The sequence below is a fragment of the Saccostrea cucullata genome, unplaced genomic scaffold (genome assembly GCF_032062105.1).
Source record: "Saccostrea cucullata isolate Sc308-1 unplaced genomic scaffold, CSIRO_AGI_Scuc_v1 ctg12617, whole genome shotgun sequence".
Taxonomy (NCBI): domain Eukaryota; kingdom Metazoa; phylum Mollusca; class Bivalvia; order Ostreida; family Ostreidae; genus Saccostrea; species Saccostrea cuccullata.
In genome coordinates this window covers 1-19,198 of record NW_026922107.1, presented here as the reverse complement: position 1 = coordinate 19,198, position 19,198 = coordinate 1, and the positions used below count along the sequence as shown (strand labels likewise).

The following is a 19,198-nucleotide window of genomic DNA, read 5'->3' as shown; positions in this document are numbered from 1 at the left end:
TAAAACAGTTAATAAAACAGTTAATCACTGTAAAAACAAAAGTTTGTCACTATGAAAACACCAGGTAGCGGTCAGTAGCAAGTAGCAATTACCCTCAAGGCAGACTACAGGTAACTGATTCCTTATTCAGACAGGTAATGAGTGGGCGTGTACTCTTCTGTTATTAGCCAATGAAAACACCTGTACCCATTGTACCCACTGTACCTTAGAGACTCAAAGATATCTTGAAAAAAAATCTACTTTCATTTTCCTATGGTTTTGTACTGTACCCTTTTTGTACCCTTTTCTCCATACATTTAATAGGGGTGTACCCTAGGGTACAAAAGTATCACCTAAAAACACAGTACCAATTTCTTGCCATATATGTGGCTACGAGACTGACGTCCAATATTTTACGTAAAGAAGAAGTAGCGCATTACACCGAAAACTTAATTTTGAAGGGAAGACAGGATATTGCTATGGACGACTTGGTGTACTTTTTGGAGAGATGTTCCCGTCTGAAAGTGCTAAATGTGGAAGGATGTGGCTGGGTGGATGACAGAATCAGAGCAGCCCTTCCACGGAGTGTTCTGTCCCTGAACATTAATCGAACATCCGGGATTTCAGTCAGGTACTTTTTATCTTCCAAATAGGGTTAATGAGGATATACATTTGTAAGGAGGCCATTTTGTAATTGTCAAGTTTGCTATCCAGAGTTTCCAATAGCCAGTCATTTGGACTGGCAAAAAGACAAAATAAGCCGGTCTGAAGATATTAATTTTAGGCAGTCAGTCTGGTAAATACATGTATGGTCTAGTGAAAAGTATATTTTTACCAGGTATATAGACCTTATGTCCTTTAAAAATGTAAACTTTCACATAGACTAACTAAACATCAGCTAGTAAATTAATGTAGAAAAATGCAATATACATTTCAGTGGCATCGGAAACTTGGCAAGACATCATAGCAACCTAGACATTATGCTTGAGGAGATGGTGGTGAAAGCAGCTAACCTCGAAGACAGAGACATGGAGGGCATAGCTAGCTATATATGTTCCAATCTAAAGAAACTCACTTTGTTCTCATGTTACAAATTAACTGATGAGTTTCTTGGATACTTACAGGTAATGAAAGATGTAGAGTTAAATTCATGAAGTCAATGTACATATAAGATCTCAATGTTGAACACGTTGAAAGTTGAATAAAAAATAAAAATAAATTCCGTTCAATTATTAAAAAATTCATTTTGATGTCATGACTCGATTATTGACAAGTGGTTATTTAAAAAAAAAATTAACAATTGTTTGTTCGTGTCATCTGTCCTGAAAGCTGGTTTCAAGCCCCATGAAATTAAAATTATTAATGAGCCTTTGGCGAACATGAGCTGACTATATTTGTCCATAGAAAATATCTAAAAAATTCTACAAATATCAGTAACATTTTGTTTCTTTTTTGCTAGTCTCTAAAATGTTTGACTTCTCTGACGATGAAAGATGGAGTAAGATTCACAAAACAAGGCCTACTTTCACTAATTAATTGTGGATCTTTGGATCATCTGGAGGAGTTGAACCTCATGGGCACCAGTTGCTTTGATATGGGATGTTATATGCAGTTAAAGCAGCGGTAAGATTGATTCCGTGTAACTACTGTATGCAGGGAAATTTTTGCCAGTTCATTTTTGCTGTTTCACCCTCTTCTTGATGGGGTAAATTTAAAATGGGGCGAATTCAAAATATGAGTGCGCAAATTTAAAATGGGACAATATTGTTTGCAAGTGCAAAAGGGCGAAAATAACCCTGTATACAATAATACTTCATACTGGTACATATATCAAACATGTTTTAACTGTTCATTGCAATTAGCTGTAATTAATTACTTTTCATCAAGTAATTTGATTTAATCTGATATTATGAAACATTCAGATTATACTTAATTTGATTCCACAGTTATAGTTCTATTTTGTTTAAATATACATTTACTGTTGCTTCCAAACTTTTGTGAAACACTAATGCCCCCCTCCCCCCCCCCCCCCCCTGTTGAAATTTCTCAGATGCAGGTTAAACTACAAGGTCAAGGTCAACATTTTTTATCCAGGAAAAGGTCATAGGAAGTAATAAGAAATAAACCTATGAAATATGAAAAGCCTAGATCTAGTGTAAACTGTTCAAAAGTTTTGTCAAAGGTCTAAGTATTTTGAAAATGAGCCATGATACTCTTAAGATCAAAAATATTTATATGCATATGAAAAGACTTTGTCACAATGAATACACATGTGAAATATGACCGAACAAACAATCAAAATTTATGGTCAAGGTTTAAGTTTGGTAATTTTTAGCTCTACTGGTCAGAGACAAGAAGAGCTTATGCGAAAGTAATGCGCCCGGCGTCTGTCCGTCTGTCTGTCTGTCTGTCTGTCTGTAACAATTTTTCAAAATGCTACTCCTCCTACAGTTTTGGTTTGATTTCAATATAACTTGGCACAGAAGTAGACAACACTAAGATACATATTTCTTTGTATTGATTTTTTATTTCGATGAACGGTGTTGCCGTGGTTACTAAAAATAGAACTTTCTGTGAGAATCTTTCAAAATGCTACTCCTCCTACAGTTTTGGACCGATTTTAGTATAACTTGGCACACAAGTAGACTATACTAAGATACATAATTCTGTGCATCGGTTTTTGATTTTGATGAACGTTGTTGCCATGGTTACTTAAAATAGAAATTTCTGTGAGAATCTTGCAAAATGCTACTCCTCCTACAGTTTTGGTCTGATTTAAATATAACTTGGCACACAAGTAGACTATACTAAGATACATAATTCTGTGCATAGGTTTTTGATTTTGATAAACGGTGTTGTTGTGTTACTAAAAATAGTAATTTCTGTGAAATTCTTTCAAAATGCTACTCCTACTACAGTTTTGGTCTGATTTCAATATAACTTGGCACACAAGTAGACTACACTAAGATACATATTTCTTTTTATTGATTTTTTTATTTCGATGAACGGTGTTGCCGTGGTCACTAAAACTAGAAATTTCTGTGAAATTGTTGCAAAATGCTACTACTCCTAGAGTTTTGGTCTGATTTCAACATAACTTGGCACACAAGTAAAAAAACGGTGTTGCCGTGGTTACTAAAAATACAAATTTCACGAAATTCTTTCAAAATGCTTTTCCTTGTACAGTTTTGGTCCAATTTCAATATAACTTGGCACACAAGTAGACTATACTTAGATACATAATATTGTTCTTCAGTTTTTATTTTGATTAGCGGCAAGGATAATTTTTTTTATTGCTGTTTTTAAATTTTCAAGTCCCAACTGCTACATTTCTATTCTTTTGTTTTAAGTATAAACCAGTAGAGCTACAGTCTTGACAGAGACTTCTGGTTTTTGTTAAAGTGGGTCAGACTTCAAGGTCAAGAGGTCAAATATTGTGGTACCTAAAGAAGGATCTTGTCACAAGGAATATTTCTATTAAATGTGACAGCAAAATCCTCAGCCACACAGTGGTTATGGGCAAGGTAAAAAAAAAAATTGTGCACAATCAGATGGACAGATAGGACAAAAATTTAATCCACTTTAGATATTTGATTAAGGGGAATTGGAGGGGCATAAAATATCTTCTTTGCAGTATATTATGTTATTATATTCCTAACAGTTGTTCAAATGTAAGGATATATGGCAACATATCCTCATAACAGTGGTTGACCTGACTCCATCAATGATAACTGCAGGTATGTGCTCTATCAATTATCATATACTATAAATAAGTAACTTTTTATTCAAGAGAACTTTATTTTCTTGTAAGAAGAAGGTATGGTTTGGAATTTATTCTTCCCTAAATATTGAATGTTCTGAAAAAGTTCTGAAATTAGCTTCAATATGAGTTAGGGACATATGCAAGGTACCTTACCTCCTGATAATTTTTCAAGACATTTTTATTTTAAGATTATTATAGTGCCATCAGATGCCCGTAGACAAAAAATTAGCAATGCCAGACCCTTTCACAAGGGGAGATAATTAAGAAAAGACAAAAATAGCATAGGGTCCTTAAAAAATCTTCTCAAGAGCCACTGTGTCAGAATGCTGAAACTTATGTGGAAGCATTCTGATATAGTGTAGATTCTAAATTGTTCAGATCAACAATTGTTTATATTTCAACTATATTAAGCTACAATTAACATTCTTTAAAAAATTGCATCAGCTGATTGGAACCGGCACAGATATGGTAGCAATTTGGAAATTGTGTCGGTCGGCTTATAGGAAAGAAACATATTTTTTAGGCCTTCTTTCTTGGCAAATCATCATCGGCCCAAAATCATTTCAAGGACCCATTTAGTCATACTATACATGAGTCCTTCCGTTTGTACGTCGGCGCAGGACCTACAGACCGATGCTAATTTCGAACACTGGTTGTCATTGTCGTTGTCGTAAACTTTTCATATTCTGAAGAATCACTGGGCCATTTTCAACCAAACTTGCCACAATGTATCCTTGGGTAAATGGGAGATTATCATGAATTAGAGAAAAATTAATTGCATTTTTAAAAATCTTCTTCTCAAGAACCACTGGGCCAGGAAAGATGACTTATGTGAAGCATCCTCAGGTAGTGTAGATTCAAATTTGTTCAAATCATGACCTCCGGGGGTAGGGAGGGGCCAAAATGGTCGATCAGAGTTTTACATAGGAATATATAGGAAAAAATCTTTAAATATCTTCTCAAAAACCACTGTGCCAGGAAAGATGAAACTCATGTGGAACCGCCTCAGGTAGTGTAGATTCAAGTTTGTTCAAATCATAACCCCAGGGGGTAGGGTGGGGCGAAATATTCCAATCAAAGTTTTGCACAGGGTTATATAGGAAAAATCTTTTTTTTCAAATCATGACCTTGGGGGGTAGGGCGGGGCCAAAATGGCCGATCAAAGTTTTACATAGGAATATATAGGAAAAATTTTTAAAAATCTTCTTCTCAAGTACCATTGAGACAGGAATGATGAAAGTTGTGTGCAATTAATCTCAGATATGTGAAGCATCCTCAGGTAGTGTAGATTCAAATTTGTTCAAATCATGACCCCGTGAGGTAGGGCAGGGCCAAAATGGCCAATCATTGTTTTAAATAGGAATATATTGGAAAACTTTTAAAATCTTCTTTTCAAGTACTTTAAAGCCACGATTAAAGATATTCATATATTTACATTTGCTAATGTCATTCCTTATGTAACAATGCTAATGAAATTGAAATTCAATTTTCAATGACATGCAGTTGGGCAAACCACACAAGACTATTAGAAAGCCTTGACTGTGACGTCATATGACGCCACGGTTACGTTATGATGCTTTTCTATAACAATGTAATACGTAATACTTGGAATAATAGGGAAATCTTTAAAATCATCATTAATACCTCAAAGCCATGATTAGAGATATTTAAATGGAATCATCCTGAGGTAGTATAGATTCTAGTTTGTTAAAATCACAACATTCAGGGATACGGTGGGGCCACAATGGGGGTTCAAAGTTTTACATTAAAATATGTTTTTAAAAATCCTCTTATAAAGAATAGCAAAGCCATGATTAGTGGTGCTTGTATTTACATGGAAGCATTCTGACTTAGTATAGATTTAAATTTGTTCAAATCATGACCCCCAAGGGTTGGGTGGGGTCACAATGGTTAATGGAAGTTTTACATAGAAAAATAAGGAAAAATCCCAAGAACAGAAAGCTACAGTACAGCTCACGAGTTTCTTCCAGATTCCACTGGCCAAGGTGGACCTCCGTTCCACGCTTTTGCGTGGAACTTTTGAAACGTCGGCGTCTTTGAAGTTCGGTCTCCGATCAACGGTGTAACACGGTGTGACACGGTGCCTAAAAATTGCGGGTATGTTCCTCCACGGTTCGACACGGTGCCTAGAAAGAGAGGCAATATTCTTCCACAGTGCGACACGGAGTTATTCCACGATGCGAGTCGGTGTGTCAGACACAGTGCATTTCTTCTAATTCTTCCTAAAATATTGTATAATTCGTTAATTCTTCAAACAATCACACAAATGAGGTCTATGTGTATAATCAAACTAAGATTAAGCCTATAATTTTAGAAAGTTTAGGACAGAATGGCCTATAACTTTTCTGGTAAATATGCCACATGTCCTATAGTTACTTATTTCAATCTGAAACCCTGTATTACATCAAATTTGTTTTGAAATATTTGTTGTACTTATAAATATTTATCGTATACAGATGCTTAAACTTTTATAATTAGATGCCTTAAAATTTAAATTCAATTACTATGTACTCGTGTTCAGCAAAAAAAAAAGAGTATAATGATCATAACATTTTAAGCTAAAATCCTTATCATATAAATAAACATAATCTGTACTAAATAAGTTCAATAGACTATAATATTATTATATAAAACTAACAGGGAACACACGATCATGAATGAATTACTTGATGGACTCTTCAATCGATTTTGATTTTAACCGTGTTCATTTGAATTCATTTGTTTAAGATACCGGTATCCCTACGCATGCATTAATATGTAGTAAATATTCATATCAGATGCATGATTTTACTAATTAAAAATTTTAATTTTGTAAAAAATTAAAAATATAAAGTTATATTCAGTGGGTATAGAATAAAATTAATAAAATACTAGTACGTATCTCTAATAATTAATCGTAAAATTTTTATTTTACAAATATCGTTCCGAGAAAAACAAAACAAAATTTACACATTTCTAAACGCACGATCTCACACGATTAAAAACACAAACGATTGAGTCTGATTTACGCATGATTTCACACGTTACATGATGATCACGCATGATACACGATTGGTTTGTCAACAATAACGTTCCAGCCACTGTATTTTTAAATTTATTTTAGAAATAGAGTTACCTCTGATATCAAATATGACAGTTTTTCATCATTGTTTATCAAATTTTTAGGTCAAGGTGCTTTTAATTATCTTGTTAGTTTTACAAGGCACACTAGATTATATTGGTTTCAATTACTTGTCAAGATGTTTCTCTACAGAAGGGTCTATGGCAGGATAGTGTACTACATCTTATTACTGTAGTAAATGGGTTGGGAAAATTGACTTGGGAATGGAAATATGATGGAAAGAGGTAATATTTACAAAAATAAGAAAAATGTGTACATTGTAGACTTAGAAAAAATGCCCATTATCAATCATTTTTAAATATGGATTTCAATCACACCCCTGACTGCTGATGGCCAGGGTCACAATAGTAATTGCAAAGGGGAAAACTGGTTAAGAATAGCATGGTTAATAAAGCTTTTCAGCTGTGGGTCTTTTGTTCATCTTGTTTTCCAACAAATTATGCCCTGAAACAGCTTATTTGACCAAGCTAAAATTGTGAAGCATAATGAAATCTGTAGGCATCTTTCATTTACTAGATCTTGACCTTTTTAAAATCATAGCTTGTTCTTATGCATATTGTGTTGCCAATATTTGATTCTTGTGTTAATAAGTATTTCTCAAGGTTATATAGAGCAGTCATCACATTTAAAGAAAATTTTAAGTTATTTTCAAAATAAGCTGTGGTGAAAGTGAAGTACAACACAGGGTTTTCCATGGGCAGTTTAACATGGCGGTCTGGCCACAATTAATCTGCCCTATTTAAAATATTAGCTCTTGTTAGATAAAAATAATATTCAACTGCACACGATGGGAGATCCTATATTCCATTGTTATGAAGTTTTCAAATTACACCAAATATGGCTAAAGAAAATCATCTACATTAAACTTATGATGTTTTCATAATACTGTATAAGCAGACTGTTTAGCATGGATTTGATTTTGGCATTATTAGTGAGGTAGCTTAGATTGCTATATTTGAATATCACTAAAAATTAATAGCATTTTAGTTGTAATGGCTTCTTTAGTGAGCTTCCAGTAATATTGTTTTTTACCAGAAATAAAATACTATAATGAAGGCAAATTGCTAAATAAGCACCTCGCTGAAATTTCCACTTATTTAACATTTATATAATATAACTCTTTTTATTCATTATTATATTCTTGTTTTTAGGTAGAAAACTGGCTCTAAAACTGGCTTTCAAGTACATTCCAAGGAGGTGTTTCTCATGTTCTTGTGTGTTTGTAACCATATAAAACTTAACATTGCTTACCATGACTGGTCAAAGTTTTTATGAATATGAATTAATCATGCTGTGTAAACAAAACTGCCTACCTGAATTCTACAATATTCATGTGATAATTTCCAGACCAAACGTACAAGAGTCTTCAACACTCAAAGCTCCTAGGGTGGTTTGCACCTCGGACTGTTACCAAGGTTGGAATGGAGCGTAACAGAGTCGGCAAAGAATTGAGACAAAGTCAACAGAGTCTTCAAAATATATATATTCTTTTGTGAAAAATTTGTTACATTTACAAAAAAGAGTGTTAAAAATATGAAAATATATCAGAAATATTGGTCAAAAATCAATTATGAAGGTTAATTTTTCTCAATAAAACTTCATATCAATCAATAAACAAAATTAATATAATTACTACAGGCAGTATTGCATGTGATCGCTTAGTATGGTTGAATTAAATAAGATTTTTTATGGAATTTTGTGCATGCCACCTAAATTTTTTATATTTTTGATTTTTGCATTGAGGGGAGCTCGAGATCACCTTGCCATTGTTGTTGACTTATTTTTTGTATTCTTTATATGTTAATTACCCGGTGATCTGCAATCTTTTTTAAAATATACATACATTAACATGATTTAAGGATAGATGATACAAACAAAATAATGGATGGCTGGATTAGTAAGTGTATATATTCTTATACCTATTTTGGTTGTTAATAGTTAGAATAAGAAATTTCTAAAATATTAAGAAATATTGTAAACTTTCTCTGATGTTCAAAATTCTACCTTTCTGCAGGCATGCTTATTAAACTAAACATTTATTTTGTCCTATAAAATCCAGATATTTTGAAAATTTAAAATTTAAAAAAAAATCTACACAGTTAAAATGGTTAAACTTATTATGATTTTTCTTAATTTGACTGACATTTTTATGTTCATAAAAATTGTATTAATTATATCTGTAATACTCATATATTTTGTGTACTGGTGATAGTTTGTCACTATTCTTAGGAGATCCCACTGTCTGTTTCATATCATTTGCCAAAAAAGTACTATTGTGTTGTCTGGGATTTCTCCCTATAAGTGATGTCTAATTAACTTATTTATTGATAAATGACCATATTCATCGAAGCTAATGTCGTTGTTTTTAAAAAGGTCTATTTTAAGATGGAACTGAACAAATGCATTCGTTGGATTCGATATGCAAAACAAAAGATAACTAAAGGATACAAATGTGGTTATTTATTTTTTAAAAATCTTTTGTAGATTGTAGAATTTCTGCAATCACCATGGGCTAAAAATAATTAGATCATTGCCCAAAGTACATTATACATGTATGATATTTATAAATAGGGCAGAGTTGTGAGGGGAAAAAATGGGAATACAAGTTTGATATTGAAATATATAGGAAAAATCTTTTCAAAAATCAAGGAAAACTGAAACTTACATGGAATTAGCATGGGTTAGTGCATCGTCAAAACCCCACGGGTGATCTATCTTTACTTATCACCCGTGGGCAAACTCGCTGAAAAATTGTTGTATGTAATTGAATATGCATGGGCCATTTTATTGGCCGCTTCACAAAGTCTGCGATGCCAAACAAAGTTCTGGTAAAGAACAAAACACGTTACGTATACATGTTTGGCATTGCCAAAAACATGAAAAACTCATTCTGTAGTTAACTCAGCTGATAAATCCCCTCACCGGTGCATTTTGCAGTTAGAGAGAGGTACTCCTATATTATATCAGACGGATATTAATGTCAGAATTGACTTTCAATGTTTTAAATAGAACTTCGCAAGTTTTATCGAGCTTCAAAATATTTACCATAAATAGCAAAGTAACTAGAACCGAGATCTTTGCAAAGCAACGAGTAGGTCTTCTGTCCTGTTTGACCGGAAGTAACATTTATGTTAAAAAAAATGAGTTATGAAGTTCAAAAATGGGTTAATCCACCGAATCTATGTTAATTATTGCAAAACTGAGCTATTCTTTGGTACTTCCGGTTTGACCGGAAGTGACAACGACGGATGGAAAATTTAGATTTAAGCTTTCAGTGACACATGTAACCCAAAACCTGTCAAAAACGGCAAAAATGTGCATTTTCTGACTACTTCCGGTTCGACCGGAAGTGACGACGCCGGATGTATTGACGACCTCATTAGATGAATCTTGATATTTTGAACAACTTTGCTTCTTTGATGTATTACAAATTCTCAATACTTTTTGAGATATCTGGAAAAAAACTTTTGGCCCCTCTAGATCCCTTAATTTAGGGGTCAGCCCTTTTTTCAACATATCATTTGAAAATTCTTTTAATTCTTCACATGCAATTTATGTTCTATATATTTTAACAAAATATTTTTGGTTTGAAGATAAAAAGAAAAATATGAGTAATTTTTGTTTTTAGCTCACCTGAGCCGAAGGCTCAAGTGAGCTCTCTGATCACATTTTGTCCGTCGTCCGTCCGTTCAGGAAAGCTGAAACTTATGTGGAAGCATCTTTGGGTAGTGTAGATATTAGATTATAATAATTATGACTCCCAAGGGTAGGGTGGGGCCACAATAGGAAATTCCAAGTTTTACATGAAAATATTAACAAAATATTGGAAGCATCCTGGGGTAATGCAGATTCTAAAGTTTTAAAATCATAAAAAGGAGGGGGGTAGTGGGCATGATAGGCATAGCAAGAGGGGAAATCTGGCAAAGAACTGCAGCACCCAAGTTTCTCAGATGAGCGATGTGGCCCATGGGCCTCTTGTTTTAAACGTTCTAATTTGTGACCCCTATATAGCGCCATTTTGAATAAAGAAATAAAAAAAAGCAAAAAAAAAAAAAAAAAACGATGTACACAACTTCAATCCTTCTATTGACCGTTCACGGTAGCCCAGTGGTAGAGCGTTCGTTTCGTGATCGGGAGGCACGGGTTCGATTCTCGTTCCCGGCGTCGCGTCAAACCTAAGACGTAAAAATAGGTAGCGACTGTTCCTTCGCCAAGCGCTCGGCATCAGAAGTGAAAGTCACTGGTCTTTTGGATATGGTCTTTAAAAAGGAGGTCCCGTGTCACGGTAGGCGCTGGCACGATAAAGAACCCTCTGCTAAAAGAACTACGTACTCTAACTCTTGATTCCCGCCTACATTTTGCAAATTCAATTTTAATGGCAATTTGGCCATTAAGTCTTTGTTTAATACAAGGAACAATTCTATGGTAATTGCTTAATCATTTTAATTCCAGCTCTAGATAGTAAATTATCATTAATTTCAGCTCTCGAAAAAAGGGGGGTAGACGATATTTTCTAGTGAAATCGAACTTTCAAGAATCACCATATTTTGAAATAGTCTTAAATATGATAAAATGTATTTCATATATTTTCTTATGTTTTACGCAAGTAAATAAAATATATATATAAAATATTTAAATACAATTATTTAGTTGTAAATAGCTTTAGAATTGGTAAAAAATCAGCATTTTTTTTTTGTCTATAAACATATGTTCCCCCCCCCCCGTGAAACACAAAAAGCTTTGGCATAAATTTGTAAAATGACAGTCTATATTACCTGTAAAAAGGAATTTTTGTTTCACGGGGGGGGGGGGAAGATGTTTTAAAAATATTTTCCGTTTTCCATAGATTTCTATAGTGAAAAACGCAAGTTTTACCATAATTATAGCGTTTTCTCTCTTTGGTATCCCAAAAAAGTAACGTTTTAAAAGAATTCATATAAATATCTATAAAAATTTTGAAAATCATTCGAATATGTTAACTTTTCAGAATTGACTTAGAGCTAGGCGGGAGAACAATACTATCGTTCGTGGTTCATTGTTAAGATCAGTTCACTTCCAAAGTGGGTCAACAATTATGTTTTATATCTTTTAAAGTATGTGGACACATATTTGAAGTTAATATTTCTCAAATTTGTTGATTTAAAATCATGATTTATATGTTCTGGTAGCATTTCACATGCCCTGTGGAGATGTAATAAAAATATTTTATTTGGATTATATTTATATCAGACAACACATTTAACTTGATCAACACATTTTTCACAAACTAAAATTTATCCTTAAAACTTACATGTGTAAGAAAAGTATTACGCATTCCAAAATCAAAATAGAAAAACTTTTTTTTTCTGTTTTACGCAATATTGTCCTCAGGTATTGACAAACAAAAAACAGAATCTAATATGATATTAATAAGCAAGATAGTGAAAATTCGCATTTTTCTAGTATATAGACAATATGGCGTCAAAACCAAACTGATTTGAAAACATTTAGAGGAAAGATGAACAATGCATACATGTATACCGGTGAAACGGAAATTGGTTTGGTGATGGTTAGTTTCGTATAAACTTTAGACCTACGTTATCTTTCAATTTCTTAAACACTAAAAATATTAATATTACGATCATACAAGTAGTATGAATCTGTCATTGTACTAAGACTGCATTTGGATAATACTGGTTGTATAGCAGTACTATGAAACCTCTCTGGTGACGGTATTGATGAACGTTAGTACGTTTATTCTTCTATATACCGTTATAAGACCTGCATAAGGCAGACGGTTGCGGGGAATAGACGGCTAAGTGTTTAACAGGGAACCAAAGCGTAAGACTTGAATAAGGCAGTCATTTTGTCATATATAGAAAAAGGTGGCATACCACAGTGATGGTGGGGGTGGGGGAAGTGCCAAGAAACAGTACTAGTGTGGAGTGGCAGGACACGAAGAAATTTACTTGCGGGAGATACCCGTTGGCCACAGTTAGTGGCTGTCCAATCAAGAAGAGACCCATTGTATTTGTATATATATTTGTACATATTTTATTTGGTCAACAAAAACCTGAGTTAACAGGTTAACGAACCTGAGTGTAACGCCTCGGTGATACAAGACATATCACCAAACACCAAGCTCGGCCGCGTTGCACGTTACATTATTTGGTGGCAAGCGTCGGGATTTTGTTGACCATGGATTCGTCCAAGAAATTGTCAGAAACCATAGAGCGGATGGAGAAGCTCTTAGAGAAGATTAGAACGCCAACCAGCAACGATGGTCAGACATGCGACAAGCCAAGAGTCTGGATATGCGACACGCAGTACTGATAAGCAACCGGCCGGTATGTCAGGAGATGTGTCATTTGACGAGTACGGCGCACGGCCTAAAGTTAGATTTCCAGACGAAGGTAAACCAAGCTTTACACCACATGCTGGGGTTGACGACGTTGTGACGGGCCATCTATTTGACACGCCAAAACCACGGAGGCAGTCAATAGAGACAGACAATGCCAAGACAGGCCATATAATCAAGCCAGCCACGTATGACGGCACAAATTCCTGGCTTGACTACAAATCACATTTTGAGGCTTGTGCTGTTGTAAACGGCTGGACAGATGACAAGAAGGGTCTTTACTTAGCTGTATCACTGCGTGGTCAAGCACAGTCAGTGTTAGGTGACTTGCCAAGCGATACTGGTCAGCACTATCAGACACTGGTCAGGTCCCTTGAGGAGAGGTTCTCCCCTCCTAACCAAACAGATCTGTATCGTGTTCAGCTCAAAGAACGAAGACAAAGAGCATCTGAGTCCATACCAGAGTTAGGTCAGGCCATTAGACGACTAACCAATTTGGCCTACGCATCAGCACCTGGTGATGTGCGAGAAACTCTAGCCAAAGATGCGTTTGTTGATGCTTTGGTAGATTTAGAGATGAGGATTCGCATAAAACAATCCCCGCAAGTGACTTAAGGCTAAATATGGGTTTTTCTATGCAAATGAGGTAATAAAAATGCATAAATTGTGTATTTTATGTACAGAGAAAGTTCAAATTGATTTTCTTATACAGACTTAGTACCCACAGTATATTAATGCAAGTGCACATTATGACGTCATATTATGACGTCATAGTTCTTTCCCATTCAAGATAATAATACACATCAACAAAACAACGTCGGCGCAAGGGCATATCCTATTTAATTTAAAATAAATGAGGTATAATATTAAGGAAAATATTCTTAAAATTAATAAAATTGCTGCACAAATCCTATCCTCTTCTTCAATCGATAAGAATTTTACTAAACTTACACTGGATTGTACATTTTTACCCTGTTTCAACTTAGAACTCTACGAATAGTAACTAAACAATTGCAGTGTCGACATTTGTGCAGCAATATCTTAAATATTTGGAACATTCTGCTTTTCTTTTTACCTTGTTTCTGTAAAACAAAGTAAGGTATGCCCTTGCGCCGAAGCGATTTTGTTGATGTTTCTTATAAACTTGTGTAGTAAAGGCTGATGACGTCATAATATGACGTCATAATGTGTACTGGCAATTGCATATCGTGGGTACCAAGAATGTATTAGAAAACAAGTCTTAACATTTTCTTTGCGGTATGTATAGCAATTATGGGTCTAAATTAATTATTTTGCATAGAAACCTCCATACGTAGCCTTAACTCACTTGCGCCGTCCTCAAAACCTGAATGAAGCCATCCGGCTAGCCGTTGAACTTGAGGATTATAATCGAGCAGAGAGCAGTCACCGAGAGGCAAGAGGCCGTTTGCGAGTATCGGCAGCAGAATACTCATCTGCTGAGGGTAGCCAGAACAGTCTTGAGACATGGATGAAGTCCATGGAGGCTAACATGAATACGTTAACCAACGAGATTCAAAAGCTGAAGCTGAATCGGCCAGTCAGGAAAACCTTTGACAAACCAGTGAGAGGCAAACCATTGCGTTGTTATGAGTGTAACAAGGAAGGCCACATAAAACTTAACTGCCCAAAGCTTAAGTAACGACCCTGTGAAAGTGAACACAAGGATTCAAAAGACAAAAAGGGATTAGGCAGGCCAGTACGAAGTAAACAGACGTCAGCCTGTCCTAGTGGATCAATTGGTGTTGGATCTTCCCTAGATGAAGCAGGCATGTACATAGACATTTCTGTGCAAGGTGTCCAAGCTAAATTCCTGGTTGACACAGGGGCAACACTGACATTGTTGTTCTCAGCAATGTACGAGAAAATTGCAGAGAACATCGGGCCAAAGCTGCAGAAGGTTAACCAGAGTATCTTAGCTGCCAATGTAAGTGAGGTATCTGTCAAGGGTAAGGCGGACATAACACTTAATATTGAGGGCATGGTAGCACACTCTACTGCTGTCATTTCGGAGATTCAGGCAGATGGAATACTGGGGCTTGACTTTCTATTGTCAAATGCATGTACGGTCGACATGAGTCAAAAGGTACTTCACATTAAAGATAAGAAAATACAATTGTTTGTTGAGGGTTACATAGGCTGCAACAGAATAACCGCAACAGATATACTCAGCATACCCCCTAGAAGTGAGATTATCGCGCAGGGACAGGTGTTGAAGGACGGCAAACATGTTCCAAGGAAAACGTTTTTGGTGGAACCATTTGTATCTGATATACCAAGAGAAGGCTACATCACAGCCAGAACATTGGTCTTACCACAAGAGACGGTACCAGTCCGTTTGTTCAATGTAGGAGAGGAATCAAGAGTCATTTACCCAGGAACAGTTACTGGACAACTCAGTGAGGTCAGAGTGGTTGAATCACAAGAGGAGAATACGTTAAGCAAGCCTAGAAAGTTAAGACCTGATTTGGTTGATATGCTGAAGAAAACTTCAAGCCACTTGACGCGAAAGCAGAAAAAGAAGCTAATAAATTTTTGTTTGAGTATACCAATCTTTTTGCAAAATGTGATAAAGATCTAGGGCGTACAGGCATCGTCAAACACAGGATAGATACAGGGGACAGTCATCCTATCAAAATATCACCAAGGAGAGTGCCCGCTCATCTAACAGATGAGGTTGACCAACAGCTGAATGACATGCTGGAAAGAGGTGTGATCGAGCCATCAAACAGCCCATGGTCAGCGCCTATTGTGCTAGCGAAAAAGAAAGACGGTACATTCCGCTTTTGCATTGATTACCGCAAGTTAAATAGCTGTACAATCAAGGACGCATACCCCCTTCCCAGAATAGACGAGTCACTGGATCAGTTGAGTGGTAGCTCGTGGTTCTCTACTCTAGATCTCTGCTCAGGATATTGGAAGGTAGAGATGGAGCCAGACGACAAACAAAAGACAGCCTTTGCCACACGCCGTGGACTTTTCCAGTTTAAGGTTATGCCATTTGGCTTATGTTGTGCTCCTGCAACATTTGAGCGCCTAATAGAAAACGTTTTGGCAGGCCTTCACTGCGTTACGATGAAAATCAGTCATTTCTACAGTGGCTGGAACGTTATTGTTGACAACTTGCACAAACGATCACGTTACGTGAATGATTCCGCACGATTAACGCACGATTAAACATGTTACATGAACGATCTCCTATGGTTCACAATCTTGCACAATTACTAACGCATACGCACGATTCTTCACGCAAAATAGTTCAAAATATTTAGGAATCGATATTTTCAAAACGAAATACGGCTTAATACTAATTAAAGATTTCAAAGAGTTATCAATATTTTTTCATAGACTTTTGGGAAAAGACCGGAAATTTATATTTTTGTAGCTAGATACGCGTAACGCAGTGGAGTAGGCTGTGACGTCATAGCTAGTTAAAAAGGCCCAAGAAGTTGCGATTGGTGAAGCGGAGTCAGCCGAAGATTGCCGATTGAAACTCTTTAGAATTCTCGCGCATACGTAGGCTGGCGTATGCCCAAGGCATACTGTTTAGCTTCACTTATATATTTACTGTTGTGAACCTCATGTCCACGCAATTCACTTCGCAATCTTTTCGTAAGACTTGTAATTCTAAAAGATGTATGACGTAGTAATATTAAGCAAAGAACTGAAATACAGTGCCGAATACATGCTTAAATGATTTTTTTAGAGGCATGGATTCCAGAACAATCTCTATGAGTACGTTTCTACGTCGTCCGTTTTTCGCCGACAGCTGATTTGTTAGATTCGTTTACCTGCGAGGAAAATTTTATTCATAGATATATTTTATTGGAATCTTTGGGCATCATAAAAAATGTTGATTATGGTTTATGCAAATTTTTAACTATATAGTCCAGTGTGAACACTATTTTATCATATCAATATAGTATTATGGATATGAATACATAAATTTATAATTTATATAGATGTAAATACGAGGGCCGTTAAAAAATTACTCGGACTGTGCTATTATTTACTCTTACAGACGTCATATAGTTATGAAATTTCACAGAAATATGTATTTTAAACATTCCAATAAATTTTGGGCAAAATTTCTGTATTTTAAAAGAATGCTTATGTTGATATCGCTGATGGCGAGGTAAGGAGCACTACAAAAATTTTGAAGCAAAAGCATGCGGAATATAAAATTTAACTTCTTAATTTTCTATAATTCGCGATATTTTTTAACAATTTTCTCAAATGTATCTTTAAATTGTTCTATTTTTATGTATTTAGATTTCTGACGTGATATTTGAAGTACTAACAGAAATATAGTGATTTTTTCTCTGATGCGATTCCCATGAAAACGGCTGTGAAAATGACGTCTCCTGAATTGACGGCGCTTGTTAAATTATGTGTAATGCTCGAGATATCGCCAACATAGATCCAAAATATGCCTAATTTAACATGTAGTAAACTAGGGTATTCGTGACATTCGTCCACAAATAGCAAATTGAAATTTCAGACCGTAAAATTCTGTAAAAAGGCAATACAGGAGGACGGTAAGTTTGTAGACGAAAATGTTATCCGGACTGTAAAGAACGTGATTGAGAGTCACCAAATACTATTTCTCATAAATACCTGCAGTTGTTGGTTTTAAAACAAAAAAAAATATTCTTTACTTGTTCAATAGATTTTAAGCTTGACAAGAAATGGTGTTAGGATGTTGAGTAGATAAGATAACTCAAAATGTACAGGTACTCTTGGGAAAATGTTGACAAAATGAAAGCTCAATCACAATTTTTTTTTATAATGCATGTGACGTCGAAGATTTTGCTGCTCCGTGACTTAATGATATGTCCTAACAAGATGTGTTTGTGAAACACTATGCGCCCGGCGGCAACAAAGTTTAAAAAATCTATTTTTAGCATATTGGTCACAGTCAAGGTCATTGACCATGGTGTCATTTGAAAGCACTTAATGGGTGGAGTATGCATCCCAAATATGAAGTCCCTGTCTCCTATGGTTCAAAAGTTATGGCAAAAAGTGTAAAAAGCTATTTTTAGCATATAGGTCACAGTCAAGGTCACAAGATCATTGACCTTGTCGTCCTTTGAAAGGACTTTATTACTGGAGTTTGCAAACCAAATATGAAGTCCCTATCTCCTATGGTTAAAAAGTTATGACAAACAGTGGAAAAAGCTATTTTTAGCATATAGGTCACGGTCAAGGTCACAAGGTCATTGACCTTGATGTCATTTGAAAGGACTTTATTAGAGGAGTATGCATACCAAATATGAAGTCTCTATCTCTTACGGTTTAAAAGTTTTGGCGAAGGTTAAAGTTGACAACAGACAAACAGATAAACAGACAAACAGACAGGACAAAAACAATATGCGCCCCGAAAAAATTCGGGCGCATAAAAATTCACTAAAAATTGATACCAATTTACATAATTTTGATATGAAATTTTGAAGACAATATAAGTAAAGATTTTTTTTTCTATTTTGTGTGACATTTTGCCCGATTATGTCGTCAAATATTATTTCTGTGCAACAAGTCCGCGAAAGTTTTGAACGGCCCTCGTATATGAATATTTTTAAGAAAGAAGTCAGAAAAAGTGTTTTTAATCAACTTCGCAGGGGCGGGCTTTCTAATGAATCTTCACTTCACTTAGGATTCACTGAAAGTTTATGTACCATGTATTTGCTACCATGTACGATTATAAACAAATTCAAAAATATTTTGAAAAGGAAATGGAGAGACATGAACATTTAGCTTCATATGGGACCATATTTCTAAAATGTCCTCAAACATGTTTTCCCTGTCGTCTAAAAGTGTATAACAACTTTACATCAGGTGCATATTATAGTTACTTGTTAACTTATTACATAATGAACAACATTTACAAAAAAAAAAAACATTTCATCGATAAAACTTGAATTAAAAAGTTGATTATTAATCTTTAGCTGGATCTACTCTA

The 19,198-nt window shown here is 35.2% G+C and overlaps 1 protein-coding gene and 1 long non-coding RNA gene across 2 annotated transcripts; both read left to right on the top strand.

The window, feature by feature from the left end:
* Window positions 1-1,446: 1,446 nt before the first annotated feature.
* On the top strand, window positions 1,447-8,329 carry LOC134261189 (uncharacterized). Its single transcript, XR_009990762.1, has 3 exons — window positions 1,447-1,602; window positions 3,641-3,716; window positions 8,036-8,329. It is a non-coding gene; the product is annotated as an uncharacterized LOC134261189 (long non-coding RNA).
* A 4,814-nt stretch (window positions 8,330-13,143) lies between these two features.
* Window positions 13,144-16,416, top strand: LOC134261188 (uncharacterized). The gene is made up of 4 exons (XM_062743636.1): window positions 13,144-13,807; window positions 14,538-14,803; window positions 14,924-15,638; window positions 15,725-16,416. The coding sequence occupies exons 1-4, from the start codon at window positions 13,144-13,146 to the stop codon at window positions 16,414-16,416; spliced, it is 2,337 nt and encodes a 778-aa protein (XP_062599620.1).
* The last annotated feature ends 2,782 nt before the right edge of the window (window positions 16,417-19,198 follow it).